This window comes from Lactuca serriola, chromosome 6, assembly GCF_051521515.1.
Source record: "Lactuca serriola cultivar US96UC23 chromosome 6, Lser_US96UC23_V15, whole genome shotgun sequence".
Taxonomy (NCBI): domain Eukaryota; kingdom Viridiplantae; phylum Streptophyta; class Magnoliopsida; order Asterales; family Asteraceae; genus Lactuca; species Lactuca serriola.
Genome location: NC_136413.1, coordinates 191,099,594 through 191,118,406, shown reverse-complemented (window position 1 = coordinate 191,118,406; position 18,813 = coordinate 191,099,594). Strand labels below are relative to the sequence as shown.

Below are 18,813 nucleotides of genomic sequence, written 5' to 3'. Positions count from 1 at the left end.
AAGAATTTATATTGAAACGTTTTTGGGCGGTAATAACAGCTATAGGATGATTTGCTTCTGAATGTATAAAAATAATCTTTATCGACAACTTTGGACCCACATAACACGAACCTATTTATTGACATGCGTTACCCCCGCGGTAACAGAGAGCTTAAGTATCAGATCCACACAGTCAAGAAAGAAGGAAGGGTATAACTGTGATATCTAGTACCCAAATCATAATTTCAAGTGCCAAAATGAAGAAATCTCAAGAAATTCCAAAAATGAAGATTGAAGAATCCAAGTTCAAAACGAAGTACAAATCAAAGTTCAATCAAATCAAAAGCCAATTCAAAGTCGAATCTGGCGAATGAAGAACTGTGTGATATGATACTTGTGGCTCTCGAAAAAGTGAAAGCATAGGAGCTGGGCTCGCTGTTTTAGCGAAAGCTGATTCGTTGTGACGGGTTCTTAAGGATGCGTTGATTCTGATTCTTGGCCATCTAGTCTTAAGGACATGAGATCCGGACTATGTTATTTTCGCCCATAAATCTTAGTAAGGTATAACGTTTTAATAAAACTAGGTTTGGACTATTGGGTTACAGCGTTTCGAGTCTTCCTCACCTTGGGAGTCTGTGATATGTGGAAGGAAGCAGGATGGTCGCCTTGGTATTAATGATTGGAGCCCCATTAATGTAAGGTTTGATCGTATATGTCTATATTTATAAAAATAAATAAAAAGATTACTTGTGTTCTTAAATCTTTTGTTGGTTCAATTTTTGTTCCTTAAGTATCTTTTGTACATATGTTTCATTTTCATGGTTTTCATCGCATGCATTTGTTCTTAGCTTTTAGGATCTTTTTGTCCACATTTTTTCTATGTTTCTTTTTGCCATCTAGAAAAAGTCCTGTTTGTACGGTTCTTGTTCTTTCTTGAGGACAAGAAAGGTCTGAGATTGGGGAGATTTGTTAGGTGCTATTTGTGCACCTTTTTGCACACCTTTTAGTCCCATTTAATGCATCTGTTTAGCACAATTGTTCTTCCTTTTTCTTGCGTTTCATCATATTCATGTTAGTCTCTAGAACAACCTTATTTGCACACTTTTATGTCCTTTTCAGGTAAACCGGAGGTTGGAACGCACTTTGGGAAGTGCCGGGAAGCATTGGTGAAGATTTCGGGATGATCGGGCGAAGAATGAAAAAGTTGGAAAAATCAAGTTTGCAATTGGAGTCAGAGAGGTACATGGGGCGTGTTTGACCAAAATGGGAGCTATTTACCATGCTGAACACAGGGCGTGTCAGTTTAGCCTATTTTAACACGGGCCGTGTTCGACCCAAAAGCCAACTTTTGGCAGTTTTTCCTATCTTTCATATTACGGGTTGAGGGCCATTTTTACACACACACACACACACAACATATCAGAGCACCATTGGAGAGGAGAATTCAAAGGTTTTTGCAAGGGTTTGTCCGTTAATCATTTTGAAACATTAATTCTCATTTTTGTAAGTTGTAATTACACTTAATTTCATCTTTTAGACTTGTGATCTTGTTCTAGCCAAGTGTGGCTAGAACCCTAGTTTCTCCAATTTCATGTTTTGACTTCTTGGTAGTGACTTCAATCATATGACCTGATGTTTGTTCTTAATTTCTATCTAGTGAATTTGATTTAGCTTTAATCGAATGTTTGATTCTAATTGTGATTCTTATTGGCCATTTGAATTAGGGTTAGGTCATTCAAGTTATCTCTTTTACAAAATCCGTAATTGTTTTGTGAAATTGAACAAGTAACAAGCACTAAACTGAGTTCCATTAAATGAATTTAGTGTAAATCTTATTCACACACTCTTACGCTCCCGAGCTTGTGAGGAGTATTGGGTGTTGTTGAGAACATTCATATAAAGTTTAATGCAATCTTTCAACCTAATTCTAAGAGCGTGTTCAGATTAGGTTAGTAAGGTTAGGGTTAATCAAAGAGCTTGTTTTGGTTAATTAATGTGGTGAATGGGAAGCGTTAGAGCTTGTTAACACTTTCAAGTACCAACTTAGATAGAATTAAGCAAATATCATGTTATCTTGGAATCACATTGCTAAGTTGTCATACATGAGGTTGGAGTCCTTACCATTTCTGAATTTAATTCACTTTTTAAGTTGATTACTTGTGTTTTTAAGTTGATTACTGTTGGTGACCATAATACCTTGCGCAAGGAGGTATAGACTAATTATCCCGTGTTTATGTGGATCGACCCTGCTTGCCTTGTACTACCTTTTAGTGCAATATAGTGGGATTCTTTTGAAGTATATCGTACCCCTTTATTTGTTGGGTTTGACGCGCCTAACATGGGGTCAGAGGCCCTGAAAGAAAAGAAAAAAGAACATGTGTAACACCTCAAATTTTTAGACATTTTTTTTTTCATTTTTAATTCACCAATGTTACTCATAAATTCAAGTTATCACATAAAATATAAGTTATTATCAAACAATATCAGAGTATCCCAAAATCCACATGATCTCATAAGCTGGCGAATGTGTACAATCATGTCTCCGCCTTCCCGAAAATCTACATAAATACCCGAAACACATTTAAATCAACACTGTAAGCACGAAGCTTAGTGAGTTCCCCAAAATACTATATACACAAATAATTAGCCTCTGATGGATATATCTCGATAAGGACCCGCTGGTCATGTGTCTCGGTGAAGACCCTCCGGTCTCACGTCTCGGTATGGACCCTCCGATCACAACTCAACATATACACAGCATAATATAACAACATAAGTCACAAGACATAATGCATAATAATACATATAATAGTATAATTAAATAAGACTCTTCGATCAACAATACGAATAAGACCCTCTGGTCGATAATATAAAGAAGACCCTCCATTCAATAATACGAAAAGACCCTCCAGCCACACATGCATTACCACACAGCTAAGTATAGTGAGAAGACTCGCTTCAACCGTTATGCGAGTAATCCTACATTGTCGATGTTGCTGCGAAATGGCTCCCAAACTGAGCCAAACAACCCAACACCATAATCAATAACTAAGCAAGGCTAAAACCTAGCACTAGGACCGAAGATGACCCAACTAACCAGGGCCACAAATGACCTAAATCCATTAGGCCCACCAAGGCCCAATACCAAAAGATCCACAAAGGTCCACTAATGGCCCAATTTTCCAAATTAGGCTCAAAACCTCACTTAGGCCTTACCATAAAGCCCACTGCTTAACCCTTCACCAAAACACACCTTCTCAGATGGACCAACAAGACACTAAACAACCAAGCCAAAAAAGGTAGACCAAACACACAAACCCACTCAGACAGAGTATGCGGGGCGTACAAGCATGTATGTGCAACGTACTCGCTTGGAGGCTTGTACATTGCGCGTACTTGCTTGTACGCCCAACTTACTCACGTTATCCAACCTAAACCTCATTTCCACTTAATCCATTAAGACAAAGTTTCCCAAACCACAAATCTTTCCTCATTGAGCTGGAATATCACGTAAAGTTGCCAACTTTACGTCCACAAATGACCAAATGAAACTCTTTAGCTAGAAAGGGACTTAATGGGTGATCTTAAAGAAGCCCAAAACAAACTCAGTTCTTAAATGATGAACCTTTAAACAACTTAGCTCATCCATTAACTCAAAAGAAGGCCAAAATCACAATAAACTAGTCATGAGGAGATCTAATCATACACAAGACAAGTTTGAAACTTAATACCTCAAATGGTTTCCCCACAAGATGATGACTCTGGATCTAAGGTCACTCCACCAAGCCAAGCAACTTCAAACTCCTCTTATTTCCTAATCAAAAGCATAAAAGAACACCAAATCCTCCCAAGAGCTCAAGAACACTCTCAAAAGGTAACAAAGTCGATTAGGGTTTCTAGGGTATGGAGGTTGGATTGGAAATGAAGGAAAAGGGACTAACATTAAGCTTATATAGGGTACAATACCAAGTATTAGGGTTTTCAACTTTTCCACATACGCCCACCGTACCTCCTCGTACGCCTAGCGTACAAGGTCTCGCACCCCGACCCACTTTCCCACACTTTCCCACACTCCCTTACGCATGGCGTAGAGGTCTTCGCATCAGTACTCCCCACGTAACTCCTTGGTACGCCCAGCGTACTAAGGTCTTCCTCCAAACCCTAATTCACTCCTAAAGCTGTAACTTCTTTGATACAACTCCGAGTACAACCACCCTTATACCCATGAAAAGGCATCGAGGAGTCGTACACTATTATCAACTCATATCATCCATAAGATAATCCGAACAAACATCTACTTTCCACAAAAGCCCAAACTGAAAAATTACCGAAATACCCCTTTAGCTCCAAATCACAACTGAATAACCGAATCATCCAATATACATCATCGACCTCCAAATTAGCCCAAAACAAACTTCTTCAAGGATTATAACCCTGCTAATACCCAATCCTTGATCACCATTCCAAAATGAAAGCGACCTGAAACAGGATGTTACAATTCTCCCCCACTTAAATTAGATTTCGCCCTCGAAATCTTTCCTTACGAACCCTCAGTTCATAACAAACAACCCAAAAAGTGCAACCGCAAATTTAAAACATAAAAAACGATCTCCCCAAGAAAATCAAACCCAACAAAAACGTCCAACCTGAAGTAGAACGAACCTTTCGCCGCTGCAGAACCACTTCTGCCTCTCCAAACCTGAAATCTATATTGGTCTGACTCCCCGATATACCGCCCATGCAAAACATCACCATGTTAAACCCTCATTGAATAACAGACCAAACAAAACACTTCCAAACCTGATTATCTTGATGCGACCAATGGAAACAAGTTGTTGACCATAACCAGCTGCAGAACACTTATGCTCGACACACCAGTCGATCTTGATCGAAACCCAAAAGAAACGGAGGGGTCACCTCGCACCGAAGACCAACCACCGATACTGCTATCAAAACCCATAAGAAGAATGAATCACAACACTCTGTCCTCAAAACATTAAAAGAAAAAACTGCCGATCCGCAAGGAAGCTAAAATTCTACCCTATGTCGGGCCTCCCGTCAGACATAACCATTCCAACACCAAACTCAGGACGATTCAGTTCCGATCCTAAACTAAATGACCATGCCCGACCGAAACTATCCACTGATATCCGTAAACATAAGTCGCAACTACCTTCCAATGCTTAACACTGAATCCGACTCTCAGCCTAAAAGTTGAACCGCTAAAGGTTGCCCTAGCCCATATGTCAAAATGACTCCAACAGCCGTTCGATCCAACATAGTTATCTTAATCAGTCACGTTTCACATGCAAACACTATGTTCGCTTTACTCCAAACGAGTATTACAACCGATATGTAGACCCACACATCACCTCCGACCTTTTTCGCCTACCACTCACTAATTCCATGCAGGCTGTGGTCTTTCCCCAACTAAGAACCGACCCACACAGGTCTAATACATCGGGTGGAATCCATGACCACTCAAAATGAAATCCATTTGAAAATCCGAAATCCCAGCCTGCATATCCCCTTCACAGATGGAGCCAAACTCAAACACAAGAACCTGATCTACAACCCATATCCAACCTGATACTCAACTCACAACCCGAGATCTGCTAAACTACATGTGCATTACACCCTAATCTTCCTGATTTGCGACAACACCTCCCTAAATCGAGATATAATGGTTCCCGACCACCGCTGGGTATACCAGTCTCGCACCTGGTCCAACCACTAGGTTCCCAAAGACTCATATGGCAAGGCTACCCTGCCTAAGAACCCCTCTGCTTCACACACTGACTAATGGATACCACGACTCCTCGTAGCCTTACGAAAATTCCCCTATTGGATAGTGAATGCTACGACACCATCAGTCTTACAACACTCCCTCACTGACTAGTGAATGCTACGACACCCCACAGTCTTACAACACTCCCTTAGTTGCCATAGGCTCACCCACGGTCTTTCCTGACAGTCTCAAGTGGTTACCCCCACTTAGGTTCATCCACTCTATTATAACCTCGAAACTGCTAGATTATCGAACCATCCCACACTCCCATTACCAAATCAATACCACTGAGTTTACTGAACCAATACTCCACGACCAAACATTAATGAGTGCACACACTCAACCGGATAAGGCACTAAACTACTCTTGAAGAAGATTGCGTGCCCAAAGTACATCCCCTTAATACAATTCCATACCTCTCAACAATCCCCTCTGGCAACAAAGAACTGATAGACTCACAACTCGATTAGGCAGATAGTCAATCCAATGCTCCACTTGCCACTAAAACAAACCAAGTTTTATAATAATTTTACAGTCCAACACTTTAGAGCAACATACTCGGGAAACCACGATACACCATTACAGAATCTCACGATAGCTTGTCAAGACCACTGATCTTCAACTTATACAACTCGAAACCTTTGAAGTACTCCAACTCAAGAACGGAAAATCATCAACGATTAAAATGCATTGACGACAACTAAAAATCCCAACATTCTCTGATCATAACCCTCGCGAAACTACACATACCAACTCATTAAGAGCTTAATCCTTAAGCCCTTAAGTCCATTTTCCAGGTCCAAGTCCAAAATGATGTTGACCATAAAGTTTCCAACTTTATGGTATTGCATGGCCATTAAGTGCCCAACACCAAAGATCCTAACCTCTTAATCCATTAAGACAACTTAGGCCATGCATGAGAAGAAACTAGTGTCCAAGATTACATTTTTATGACTCAACATGCTCAAAAACCTCTGAAAGGACAACTCAAATGGATTAGAGTAACCTCCACTCATAATACCAAGCTTATAGGACCAAAAGAACATAAAATCAAGCCCAAAACAAGATATAAGTATAACTTCACCAAGTTCAGAACTTTATATCTCCAAGTGATGTCAAATGATGATGTGATTCTGAATCTAAGGTGCTTCACTCCTCCAAGATGGTCTATACTTCCTTCTTTCTTCTTCAAAGGCAGAAAACATACAAACAAGCTCACAAGGTAGATTAGGGTTTGCAAAAACGTTTTGAGAGGATGGATGCTGATGAAAGGAACCAGGTTTGAGAGTTAATGAAGAATAAGAAGGGTCCAAATCCTAAATATTAGGGTTTAGGACTTAACCTCGTACGCCCAACGTACGTAGCTCCGCCCCACAATTCCAAAAATGCCAATATTAGCCCCTCCCAGCCACAAATCTTACATTTTAAGGAATGGTATCTTGGACTAGAGCTAACTTTATTGCTAATTAAGACTTATATCTTTTTTTTTGTATTTTTTAATTGAGTATGTTGAAAAAGATAAGGTTTCCGTATGTTGTGGGTTGGAAAAGATAAAGAAAAAAAAAAAGGAAAATTGATGTAACATTAACTTGAGTGGATTGGGACTTTGGAGAGAAGCATAGACTAGGGAAGGGAAAATGACTTGTTAAGGTAACTAACTATTTCAATTGTCCATATATAGGTAATGTTCTTTTTTTTTTTGTACACATTAAGGTAACTAACTTGTTTTGTTTGTTCACATTTAGGTAATATGACCGACTATCACCTGTTTGTGCTTATGTGACATCCACCTGGCATATGACTTGAATACGTTGCACCTACGTGGCATGGTGCATATATGGGAAAATGACTTATTAAGGTAACTAACTATTTCAGTTGTCTATATATAGGTAATGTTCTTTTTTTTGTACACATTAAGGTAACTAACTTGTTCTGTTTGTTCACATTTAGGTGATATGACCGGCTATCAACTGTTTTTGCTTATGTGGCATCCATCTGGCATATGACTTGAATACGTTGCACCTACGTGGCATCCACCTGGAATATGACTTGTTTTGGTTCTTCTTCCTCATCTTATTCTTCAAAACGACAAGATGAATTTCAAGCTGATCATCCATGTGATTGTGGCTTACCATCTCGTGTGAAGATTTCAAGAACTCCTAACAACCCAGGAAGAAAATTTAGAGTTTGTCAAAACTCGATTGTAAATCAATATTGTTGAATATGTTGCAGGAGTTCTTGAAATCTTCACACGAGATGATAAACCACAATCACATGGATGATCAGCTTGAAATTCATCTTATCATTTTGAAGAATAAGATGAGGAAGAAGAAGCCATCGTCGATCGATCTAGGGTTTAGAATTAGGGGTGGAATCGTATGACACAGTTATAGTGTAATCGAATGAAGACAATATATGCACCATGCCACGTAGGTACAATGTATTCAAGTCATATGCCAGGTGGATGCCACATAAGCAAAAACAGTTGATAGCCGGTCATATTACCTAAATGTGAACAAACAGAACAAGTTAGTTACCTTAATGTGTACAAAAAAAAGAACATTACCTATATATGGACAACTGAAATAGTTAGTTACCTTAATAAGTCATTTTCCCATATATGCACCATGCCAAGTAGGTGCAACGTATTCAAGTCATATGTCAGGTGGATGCCACATAAGCAAAAACAGGTGATAGCCGGTCATATTACCTAAATGTGAACAAACAAAACAAGTTAGTTACCTTAATATGTACAAAAAAAAAACATTACCTATATATGGACAATTGAAAGACATATACGAATACGACTAACCCAAAAATAATCATAGACGTAGTGAGAGCGCCAAACATATGTTTTGAAATTGGAATCTCACTCTCTAGTCTCCCACACACACACACACACACAAACACAAACACGCTTGTGGAGGCGTTGTTCATGAGTTGCTCGGCCATGGTCGATGGATCATCATAGAGCTTTGATGGCATCCGCTTTCAACTTCAATTAGTCTCAGTTCGTGGCCGCATTCTGTGTAATATATGCAACAGAAATGCCTGTGAAATCCGTCCATGGACAGCAGGGAGGAGGATAACCTTCCGGCAGACCACAACCATGATCCCAATCTCTACCGTTCATTTAACGCAAGCACGTCTTCTTCTTCATCTTCCTTCAACTCTTCTCCCCCTGACTTCCTCCGTAATGTACAAGCCGCCTTCAAACGCCATCGTAATCTCTCTCTCTCTCTCTCTCTCTCTCTCTCTCTCTCTCGCTATTTCTCTTTAATTTTATAGTTTCAGTTCAAATCTTAGTTATTCGCTTCTCACGAGATTATGAAATTAGGGTTTTGTTTTACCCATGTCCAAATTTCGAGGGCTTCAGCAGCTGGTCTAATTTATTAGTAAAAATTAGGGTTTCCTTTGACTTAATTTAGAGATAGAGGACTCACTTCTCGTCCTTCTGTTGCTTGGCTGATACATCAAATTCGCGGTTACCTAGTGGCTGGAAATTTTCAACGGGTCACCAACCTAGGGTTTTCAGTGTCATCTGTCCGGATTCTCTTTGTTGGTTTATGTTGGGAGTTTTATTTGCAGATCCTTCAACTTAGGGTTTTCTTCACATTGCAGGTATGATGCCTCGGATGAACTTGAACAACTTCCAACCTAGACGATTAGTGGCTCATCGACAGGAAACATCAAATAGCTCAAGCCCAATACTAGATTCCAAAACGGATGAATCTCATCATGTTTCAGCAAAACCATTGGCCAAGAATATGACGACTCTTACCACTTATAATCATGAATCTGCTTCAGTCACACCACCTTCGATTTCTGGCACACCTACTGAAGAAGGGAAATTTAAATCAGTTGATGCTCAGAGATGTCAACCTAGTTTCAACTGTGACTGTAAAAACAAAAATTCTTTTGATTTGCCATGCTTACAATGCAAACAAGTTCTACCAGTTGATGCTCCAAAGAAGGTTCAGTTTGCATTGGAAAATGATGCACGATCTCATATGGGTTCACTTGCATTGACAGAAATGGAATGTGACACAAATAATCAACTAAATGCCCCAGCTGTTCTCAATCATGATCCCAATCTCCAGAATGTTCATAATTTGGATTCTGATCTTACTTCAAGGCCTAATGATGAAAGAAACTTCCTACAAAGTGACTTTGGACACCACATGACTTCATCTTCAAACCTTGGCTCAACTTGTTGTGCCACAACACTAGTGAATTCAGTACATGCTCCCATGGTTAATTCAACAATACACAGCTATCCTGAAAACAAATGTGAGCTTCCTAGAAATCAGCAAGGTAAAGAAACAGGATCATCTTCTTCTTCTTCTAGCATGCTTAAAGATCCTCCTCCTGTTTCTGACAAGTCAACCAAGGGGGACCCACTTTCAGTTGATGCTATTGATTTAAAGAATGATGTGAAATCAGCATCTTTGAAGTCTGGAAAGCAGGAAAAGCCTTCTTCAAAGAAAGATGCTTCAGCACCTCGTAAGCGAAATTATGATCCGGATTTGTTTTTTAAGGTTAATGGAAAACTCTATCAAAGGCTTGGAAAGATAGGAAGTGGAGGAAGCAGTGAGGTCCATAAAGTAATTTCTCAAGATTGTACAATCTATGCATTGAAAAAGATAAAGCTTAAAGGTCGTGACTATGCAACTGCATATGGGTTCTGTCAGGAAATCGAATATTTAAACAAACTCAAAGGAAAGGACCATATTATCCAACTCATTGATTATGAGGTACGTGATTTTATTGTAGCATCATTTCCATACAGAAGGGTAAAACCGTCATTTACCCTCATTCATTCATTCAGTCTTGAGTCTTGACTGCTTCTAACATTCAATCTTCTTCTTAGGTGACAGATAAGGCTTTGCTGAAGGAAGTGATGAGTGGTTGTATGAGCAATAAAGATGGAAGAGTGAAGGAAGATGGGTGTATATACATGGTACTTGAATATGGTGAAATAGATTTAGCTCACATGCTTTCACACAAATGGAGGGAACTTGACACTTCCAGCTCCACCATTGATGAGAACTGGCTTCGTTTTTATTGGCAGGTTTCTATCAATCCCTCATTTTCCAGTTTTTACATTTTTCAATATCTTACAAATGAATAAAAGTACATTGGTATTTGCAGCAAATACTTTTAGCTGTTAAAACCATTCATGAGGAACGCATTGTGCACTCAGACTTGAAGCCAGCCAATTTTCTCCTTGTGAGAGGCTCTCTCAAACTTATAGATTTTGGTATTGCAAAAGCTATTTTAAGTGACACCACAAACATTCAACGCGATTCTCAGGTTACTCAATCATCTCTCTCTTTCTTTTTTACTTAATTAGTCAAGTAAACTAAATATGACAGACATTAACCCTGTTTTTATGTATATAAGGTGGGGACACTAAGTTACATGTCCCCTGAAGCATTCATGTGCAATGAAACAGATGCAAATGGGAACACCATAAAATGCGGTAGACCCTCAGACATTTGGTCACTCGGATGTATACTTTACCAAATGGTATATGGAAAAACACCATTTGCTGATTACACAACATTTTGGGCAAAATTCAAAGTCATAACCGATCCAAATCATGAAATCCATTACCAACCACCTCCCCCAAATCCATGGCTTCTTGACCTAATCAAGAAATGCCTCGCGTGGGACCGCAAACAAAGATGGACTATCCCTCAACTCCTTCAGCACCCTTTCCTTGTCCCCCCGATTCCGGTTCCGGTGTCCGACCGGAATCTTATTCAGTTGGTTTCCGATTCCTGTCGTGAGGATCGGAATGCGATGTTGATGTGTTCGAGGCTTCAAGAACTGGTGACGGACCCGGTCGGTTTGGGATCGGTTGATGAAAAATGTAAGTTGCTTGATGAAATGTCGAGGCTTTGTATTCAATTGAAGGAGTTGTTAGGTAAACCGGAATCTAATTAGTTGATATGTATGTAAAAGTTTGTATTTTTTGTGTTGATTTTGTATTAAGAAACAATTGATGTTTTAGGTTTGTGATAAAAAGTTTTCTCAAAAAAATATATATATGAATTTGAATTATGATAATACATACTCTATGACATATCTAAAGTTTCAATGAGAAGTCCGACTTTTTTCCGAACAAGTGCGAGTTGATCTTGCATTGTTAAAAACTCGTTCCTCATAATCCTCTCGGCATCTTGAATGATCGTCTCGTTTACACCTTCTTGCAATAGTCGTGCTCTTAGCTTTTCTGTAGAGACTGTTGTAACACTGGTTATAGGGTTCAACAATTCGCTATTAGACATTCGTGGGAACATCCGCTTCACTGCCTTTAAAGCTTCCATCCATTCCATTTGATCTTCCCGTGTGTGCGCTTTCAAGTGCATCCCTTTTGTTCCCGTAAATATCGAAAATCGTCTATCATCCGATCTACTTTCACAAATAGATGATACCTACACAAGGGAACAGTATAAATATCTTATGTATTTAACAAATATTTGGCTATTATGTATCTACAGGTAAGTTTTATAATCCCAATAAAACCACATGTGCACATTAGTGAAGTGAGCTATACGTAGGGGTGAGCAAACCCAAACCAAAAAACCGAGAAACCGACAAAACCAAAACCGACGGTTTGGGTTTGATATTTTTAGAAACCGAAAAATCGGGTTTGGTTTCAGTTTTTAACCAGAAACCGACTCATCCAAACCGAGAAACCGACCCATACTTAAAACCGACAAACCGTCCCAAGAAACCGACCCATCCAACCCGAGAAACCACCCATACTTGATTGTGTTTTAGTTGTAATAGACTATTTCAGGCTTTAAGTGTAACTTGTAATAGACTATTTGTTGTAAGACTCATGTTTTTTTGACTTAACTTCAATTTGTTATTTTTTGAAGTATCTAGCTTGTTGCTTCATTTATGGAAAATGGGTTAAAACCCAAAACCCATGGGTTAAAACCCAGAACCCGTGAGTGTATGGGTTGAACCCAAGAAACCAGAAAACCGCCCAAACCGACCTCAGAACCCGAGAAACCGAACTGGCCAGAAACCGATCCTATTGGGTTCTAAAAACCAAAACCGACCATTTATGGGTTGGGTTGGTTGGGTTTGGGTCCAAAACCGACCCATGCACAGCCCTAGCTATACGTGCTCGAAACTACGTCGTTTTGAGAGGCATAACGAATTCTACACCTTAATTTTTGTACATAACAACCAAAAGTTAAATTTTTCGACAAAAGAATGAATATATGATCAAATCCACACAATCATGCAATGGAATGGTAAAAATATGATAAAACCTTGAGATGAAGTTCACCAAGCGGCTTGCGGTGGTGAGGATTAACATGGCGGGGATTGTGATTATGAGAAGAAGTACCAATGATCCGGCATTCTTTATCGGGTTCTTTGGTGGCAATGGGGCAATGAATCTTGTAGTAGGAAAGCACACCATCTTGTAACAGAAACCATCTTGGTCGCCAACGTTTCCCACAGTTTATCCATTTAAGCAATATCCCTGCCACCCTTGTGCCTACCATTGGATTTGCTGGTGGCTCTGCAACATGAGGATGAACATGGTGGTTGTTGATGGCGGAAGAAGGAGGAGGAGGCATGGTTTGTGGCGGGGACATGGCAATGGTGGATGGATCATGGATGTTGGTTGGCCGGAGAGAGAATAGAAAGAGAAATGGTGTGCGGTTATTTAGGCGAATTAACAGTTAATCTAAGGATAAGGATAGGTTATATCCACCATCGCTATTAATGTATTTCTCATATTTATTCGTGGTCCTAAACCAATCTTTAATTTTCTCCTTCCTCGTTAATAGTTTTAAAAAATTATATATGATCTATGCAAATCTTAAAATATAATTATAACAAAAATAGTATTTATATTTTTAAAAATATATTTAATTGAAGCTTTGAAAATTCTAAAAAGATGAATATATAGTGAAGATTATAGAAATAAAAGTAATTTATATTTTTTTTCACGCCGCTATAATGTTATATTCCCCAAAAGCAATGTGAATCATGTACACAACAACCACAAGAAGCCCAATGCTAAGACTCAAACACTTGTGGAGGCATCTACCAAAAAACACAAACAACATGCGGTGAATTTCATCGGTTGAGTTTGAAACTTGAATGTAAAGTAGACAGGGATACAAAAGTCATTTTATGGTATGATTACGACCAATGAGTTGATAAAAAGATGATAATATGATGAGTGATCAATATTTTTGACATTTGTGTATTCTCATTATTTTTATAAAATGAGATGGAACTTGGAAGCATAACAACATCTACTATCTAATTGTCTTTACTCAAAGCAGCTGCCAATTTCGTTTGGATGTGGTCGACTGCAGCACGAGGAGAAAATCTAGGAATTATTTCCTGCAACAACACAAACTTTATCAACCACAAATTTCTAAGTCTGATACAAAATCCAACTTCATCTTCTTCATCTATGAGTTGTGCAACCTACAATTAGAGCTACAATGTGTCTGATACACTGTTTGAGTATCAATGTATCAATTTCAAATCTGTTCTAATGCAAAACTAAAGTTGTTCATGATCTGATTATGCTATTCCTACCCTGAATGCCTGATTTGCCTTAAGTTGTTAGCATTATCTTTGGTAACATCTTAAACTACTAATCTTCTTCATTTATCAGTGCAAATATATCCATGAATCCTTTTGAAGAACCTGTTTTAATAGAAAACCCTTATATGCGTTTAATTAAAACATAAACGACTACTTGTAATCGAAGATGTATCAATTCAGAAGCTGAAAACTTAGCCTGTTAAAGGTGGGGTATCTTTGTATTTAATTAGGGCACAAATTGACTAACCTCGGTGCCATCAGAACGGAGTCTTGCCAAGACCGGGATCTCATACTGATATGCTCTTTCCCATTCAGGATTGCTAGTTATATCCCTAATCTGATACACGATCATAAGTGGTAAGACGTAGCTTAAGGATTATTGAAACGACAATCATGGGGGAAGTGAGAAAGAGGTATGGTACCAGGTACCTACCTGCAACTCGACGTCATGGAGGGAGTAGGAATCAGGTGAAGGAGAAGAAAGAGAGAAGGCGGAATGAAGCTTTTCTTTGAGGCCATCGCACAAACAGCAGCCAGGCTTGGAGTAAAGTATCAGCTGCTTTCTTGATGCGGATTCGGAGGAGGAGGAAGAGTAACTGCAGGAGGTAACAGAAAAGATGGCGGGGCTCCCGGATTTGACATTCAGCCTGCGAGTAAAGTTCATCATGGTCGCCGGTAATGTTTGTCTTGCTGGTAACAGTGCAATCGCCGCGGCGGCCATATTTTCTTCCCTCGTGAAAACGCCCAATTTTCCAATGCTGTTGATAGGAGAAAAAACTGTCAAAAACGAAACTCTAAAAAAGTCTCAATGCCCCCCAATTTTTGCATATGCTCGTTTTGTACCCACAACTTTTTTTTTTCAAGTGACAAAATTGCAAGAATGGTCCTTGTGGTATGTCCAAAAATGCTATTTTGGGCTAAACAGGTTTGGACTAGCACAAATAGTCCAAAATTTTTCATTTTGTTGCATTTTTTGTCCAAAACAATTTAAAAATTCTGAAAATGACAAATTTGCCCTTTTCCATTTGTTTTTTTCTTTTCTTTTTGTTATTTAATTATTTTCTAACTAAAAAAATATAAAAAATAAAAAAAAATCTCTCTCCCTCTCTCTCCTGTTCATCACCCTATACCACCCACACAAGCACCACCGCCCAACGCCACCTTCAATCTCCCAAGACCTCCCTTATTCCTCAATTGCTGGAGCTTCCTGTTAAAGCTCGAAACTTGAACAGAAGGATTAAGGCTTGAATCTGATAAGATACCTTGTATTGTTGATGAATCGACTTTGCTTGAACATGAATTAAAGGAAATTGGGGGGGGGGGGGGGGGACGAGGCTAGATCTGTCTGATTAGGAGTTAAATTGGGTTGCAAACTGATCTTGGAAGAAGCTTAGTTGAAAACTAATCTTGCCCCTACTTCTGATTCATAATCATCATTGGTATCAGAGGTGGCACCTACAGAACCTGCTCCATAATCAAACTTTAAGATATGGGTTAAATACACACACTGAAAAGGAACTCAGGATCACATTCAAAGAAGATGAAAATGGTGTGTTCTGAACAGAAAAGAAAAATGGTTACTGAGATCGATGGAGGAATAAGGAAGAATGACTGGAAGATGCTTGAGGGTCGAAAAGAGATGAATACAGAAGGGAAACAGGTGGTTATCGTCGGTTCTTCTTCTCCGATGAACAGTGCCGACAGTCCTGTTTGCAATCGATCGGAGGCTTGCTTCAGCTGGCCATAGTGGCAGTTTGGTGGTTATTGGGTCAGTCTGCCATTAAAATGGAAGGAAGATGAGAGGTTGGGCTGAAGAAGGCAACAAATTCGGTTGTTGTTGGGTTTTTCTGGTGATCAGGAGAGAGAGAGAAAGAGAGGTATTTTTTTATTTTTCTTTTAAATATTAAAGAATTTAAATAAATAAATAAAACTGGAAAAGAAAAAAACCAAGGGCAAAATCGACATAACAAAAAAGTTTAAAGTAAATTGGACCAAAATGGCAAGAAAATAAAAACCTTTGGACCATAAGTGCTAGTCCAAACGTTTTTGGCTCAAAATGGCAATTTCCACCTAATCACAGGGACCATTCTTGCAATTTTGTCTTTTCAAGTTGAAAATTAGAAAACAAATGCGACCCCAAATATATACTAGGTTAGGGTTTGAGTTTAACTCGAATTGCTATTGAGCTTTATGTATATTTTAACCGGTTATGTTGCAAATTGTCTTTAGTAATTGTCAAGTTTTATGTATATTTTAACGAATTAATGTTATAAAATAGATTTTAGTAATTGTTAGTTTGTCTTTCATAATTATCGATTTCAGTTGGATAAAACAATAGGTGACAATTTAGGGGTGAACATATTAACCGAAAAACCGAACCATAACCAAATTAACCGATATCATCGAACCGTTTAAACCAAACCATTACTAAAATATACGGTTCAATTTCTAATCTTTGTTAACAAACTACATATGGTTCGGTTGTGATTTCAATTAAAAATCGAACCATTATAAACCAAATCGAGCCAATAATATTAATAATGTTTTAATATAATATAATATTAAATATATGATATGTAATTATATTGAAAATTGAAAATTTGAAGGATAATTATTTGGAGTTAGATAGGATAAGTAATATTCTATCAATACAATTATATATATAGGTATATACAATAATAGTATAATACAATCATTTATTTTTTATAACGGTAGACTTATGTCATCTTAGACCATTTTGGTTAACCGATATTAACCATTAACCGATTAAAACCGTTAACCAAAACCAATATTTGCTGCTACCTAATGGTTATCGAAATACATTCACCAATTCTAATGGTTATGGTTCGGTTTTGACCAAGAACCGAATCAAACCACCCCATACACACCCCTACGTGACATCTCATACGACATCCAATATGACAAAATGTGTACATATAATGTCTATTTGGCGTCCATGTAGATTTTTATAAAATTCAATAGTGTGATTATTGTAATAATTATAGAATCAATGAAATTAAGGTTTTGTTTGTGAAGATGATATAAATTAATAAAAAGGATAAATATAATGAGAACAATCAACCAGAAAGACCCAACAACAACCAACCCTTGAAAACCCAAATGCAAATGGGTTTTTATCTTATTTACAATTTCAACACTTCATCATAAAAAAATAACATAATCATTTGTTTTAATAATAAGTAGAAATAGTTATTATAATCATAATATTATTTTTTTTTACAAAAAAGGACACATGTAAAACAGTAATAAACTGCACCGTCTGAATGATTTATGTTAACCCGTCACAAGACTTACGTAAAAGATTAACTGTACAACACTAGTAACACTGTGGGTGTGCTATGGTTTGAACCATGAACCCTCTTATGTGAAGTTTCACTTATAACCATTAGGATCCCATTGAGGGCACACATTACACATGGACAACTTTGCCACTTTGGATTTCTTATAGATGTGGCATAGGGTTGGATAATGTTTTACCAGATTCGAAATCACGTTAGCGGCGTAATAGAATAAAACAATAATTTATTTCACTAATAAATATAATCAAAAGAGAGCCGCTTTATATCACTAATGATTATTATGTTGGATTAGAAGTCTAAGCCCATAACTATATTTGGTATGTATTTGACCCGATAGTAGCATGATCATTTTGAGTTTGCCTTCACCATAACAACTTGACTAGATGAGTTATAGAGAAAGAGGTTAATTGTGATTTATTAATATATTATAAGAATGATATATTAATTGAGAAATTATATTATTTAATTAATACTGGTCAAGAATTAATTTATAATTAATTTGGTGATCAAAAGAGATTAATTAAATTAAGGGGACTGATATTGTAATTATAAGATAATTACAAGATGGGCTGTGGACTCCTAAAGAAAGGAGGTGGATGAAATTTATGTGGAAGCCCACATAGAAATCGTCCATAGGGGCCTTCTGGAAGGATCATGTGTACTGTTTAGGGCTTAAGCAATCAGATTAGGGTTTTGACTGAAACCCTAGTAGGTCAGCTATATCAGGAACCCTTGGGACTCTAGAATTCAGCCACTTGAACCCTAAGAAGAGTACCAACCGAATTTTGTGATTCATAACCTCTCTCTTATATTCCTTTAACTTGCTCTTGGTGTTTGTGATCTATTAGAGGCATCACATTTGAGGTGCTAAGTTCTCAAAGGTTGAAGATCAAGCAAGCTACTAGAAAGGTAATCATCTAACTTTGTATTAGGTATTAATTTCGAAAATATCATGCTAGTTTAGGGTTATAGCTTTTGATGATTATTATTGCATGTATAATTAGAGAAAACCTAGATCCAAAGCTTTAGGGTTGTATGTGCACCATATGATTGATGTAATGCTCAAAACTCATCATATTATTACACCATAACAATTCTTAGATACATAGTTAAGCCCTCACTACCGTTTGATTT

At 38.0% G+C, this 18,813-nt stretch overlaps 3 protein-coding genes across 3 annotated transcripts; 1 reads left to right on the top strand and 2 right to left on the bottom strand.

Annotated features, from left to right (window-relative positions):
• The first annotated feature begins 8,603 nt into the window (after window positions 1–8,603).
• On the top strand, window positions 8,604–11,839 carry PPK1 (putative protein kinase 1). The gene is made up of 5 exons (XM_079005502.1): window positions 8,604–8,990; window positions 9,389–10,521; window positions 10,638–10,838; window positions 10,919–11,080; window positions 11,171–11,839. Exons 1-5 carry the CDS (start codon window positions 8,834–8,836, stop codon window positions 11,714–11,716), a joined length of 2,199 nt encoding a protein of 732 aa, XP_078861628.1. The 5' UTR covers window positions 8,604–8,833; the 3' UTR covers window positions 11,717–11,839.
• LOC145057633 (Pleckstrin homology (PH) domain superfamily protein) lies at window positions 11,750–13,807 on the bottom strand. Its single transcript, XM_079005503.1, has 2 exons — window positions 13,060–13,807; window positions 11,750–12,207 (listed from the first exon to the last, which is right to left on the bottom strand). Exons 1-2 carry the CDS (start codon window positions 13,387–13,389, stop codon window positions 11,848–11,850), a joined length of 690 nt encoding a protein of 229 aa, XP_078861629.1. The 5' UTR covers window positions 13,390–13,807; the 3' UTR covers window positions 11,750–11,847.
• A 111-nt stretch (window positions 13,808–13,918) lies between these two features.
• On the bottom strand, window positions 13,919–15,156 carry LOC145057634 (Thioredoxin superfamily protein). The gene is made up of 3 exons (XM_079005504.1): window positions 14,793–15,156; window positions 14,607–14,696; window positions 13,919–14,149 (listed from the first exon to the last, which is right to left on the bottom strand). The coding sequence occupies exons 1-3, from the start codon at window positions 15,078–15,080 to the stop codon at window positions 14,066–14,068; spliced, it is 462 nt and encodes a 153-aa protein (XP_078861630.1). The 5' UTR covers window positions 15,081–15,156; the 3' UTR covers window positions 13,919–14,065.
• Window positions 15,157–18,813: the final 3,657 nt, after the last annotated feature.

Bases quoted from the DNA above. Each gene is read 5' to 3' on its own strand.
- PPK1 (XM_079005502.1), top strand. From the start codon at position 8,834: ATGGACAGCAGGGAGGAGGATAACCTTCCGGCAGACCACAACCATGAT. The intron at 10,522-10,637 runs GTACGTGATTTT...TCTTCTTCTTAG, and splicing joins TCCAACTCATTGATTATGAG to GTGACAGATAAGGCTTTGCT. The intron at 11,081-11,170 runs GTTACTCAATCA...TATGTATATAAG, and splicing joins ACATTCAACGCGATTCTCAG to GTGGGGACACTAAGTTACAT.
- LOC145057633 (XM_079005503.1), bottom strand. From the start codon at position 13,389: ATGTCCCCGCCACAAACCATGCCTCCTCCTCCTTCTTCCGCCATCAAC. The intron at 12,208-13,059 runs GTTTTATCATAT...TCCCTTGTGTAG, and splicing joins TTGGTGAACTTCATCTCAAG to GTATCATCTATTTGTGAAAG.
- LOC145057634 (XM_079005504.1), bottom strand. From the start codon at position 15,080: ATGGCCGCCGCGGCGATTGCACTGTTACCAGCAAGACAAACATTACCG. The intron at 14,697-14,792 runs GTAGGTACCTGG...ATCGTGTATCAG, and splicing joins TCCATGACGTCGAGTTGCAG to ATTAGGGATATAACTAGCAA. The intron at 14,150-14,606 runs GTTAGTCAATTT...GTGTTGTTGCAG, and splicing joins TCCGTTCTGATGGCACCGAG to GAAATAATTCCTAGATTTTC.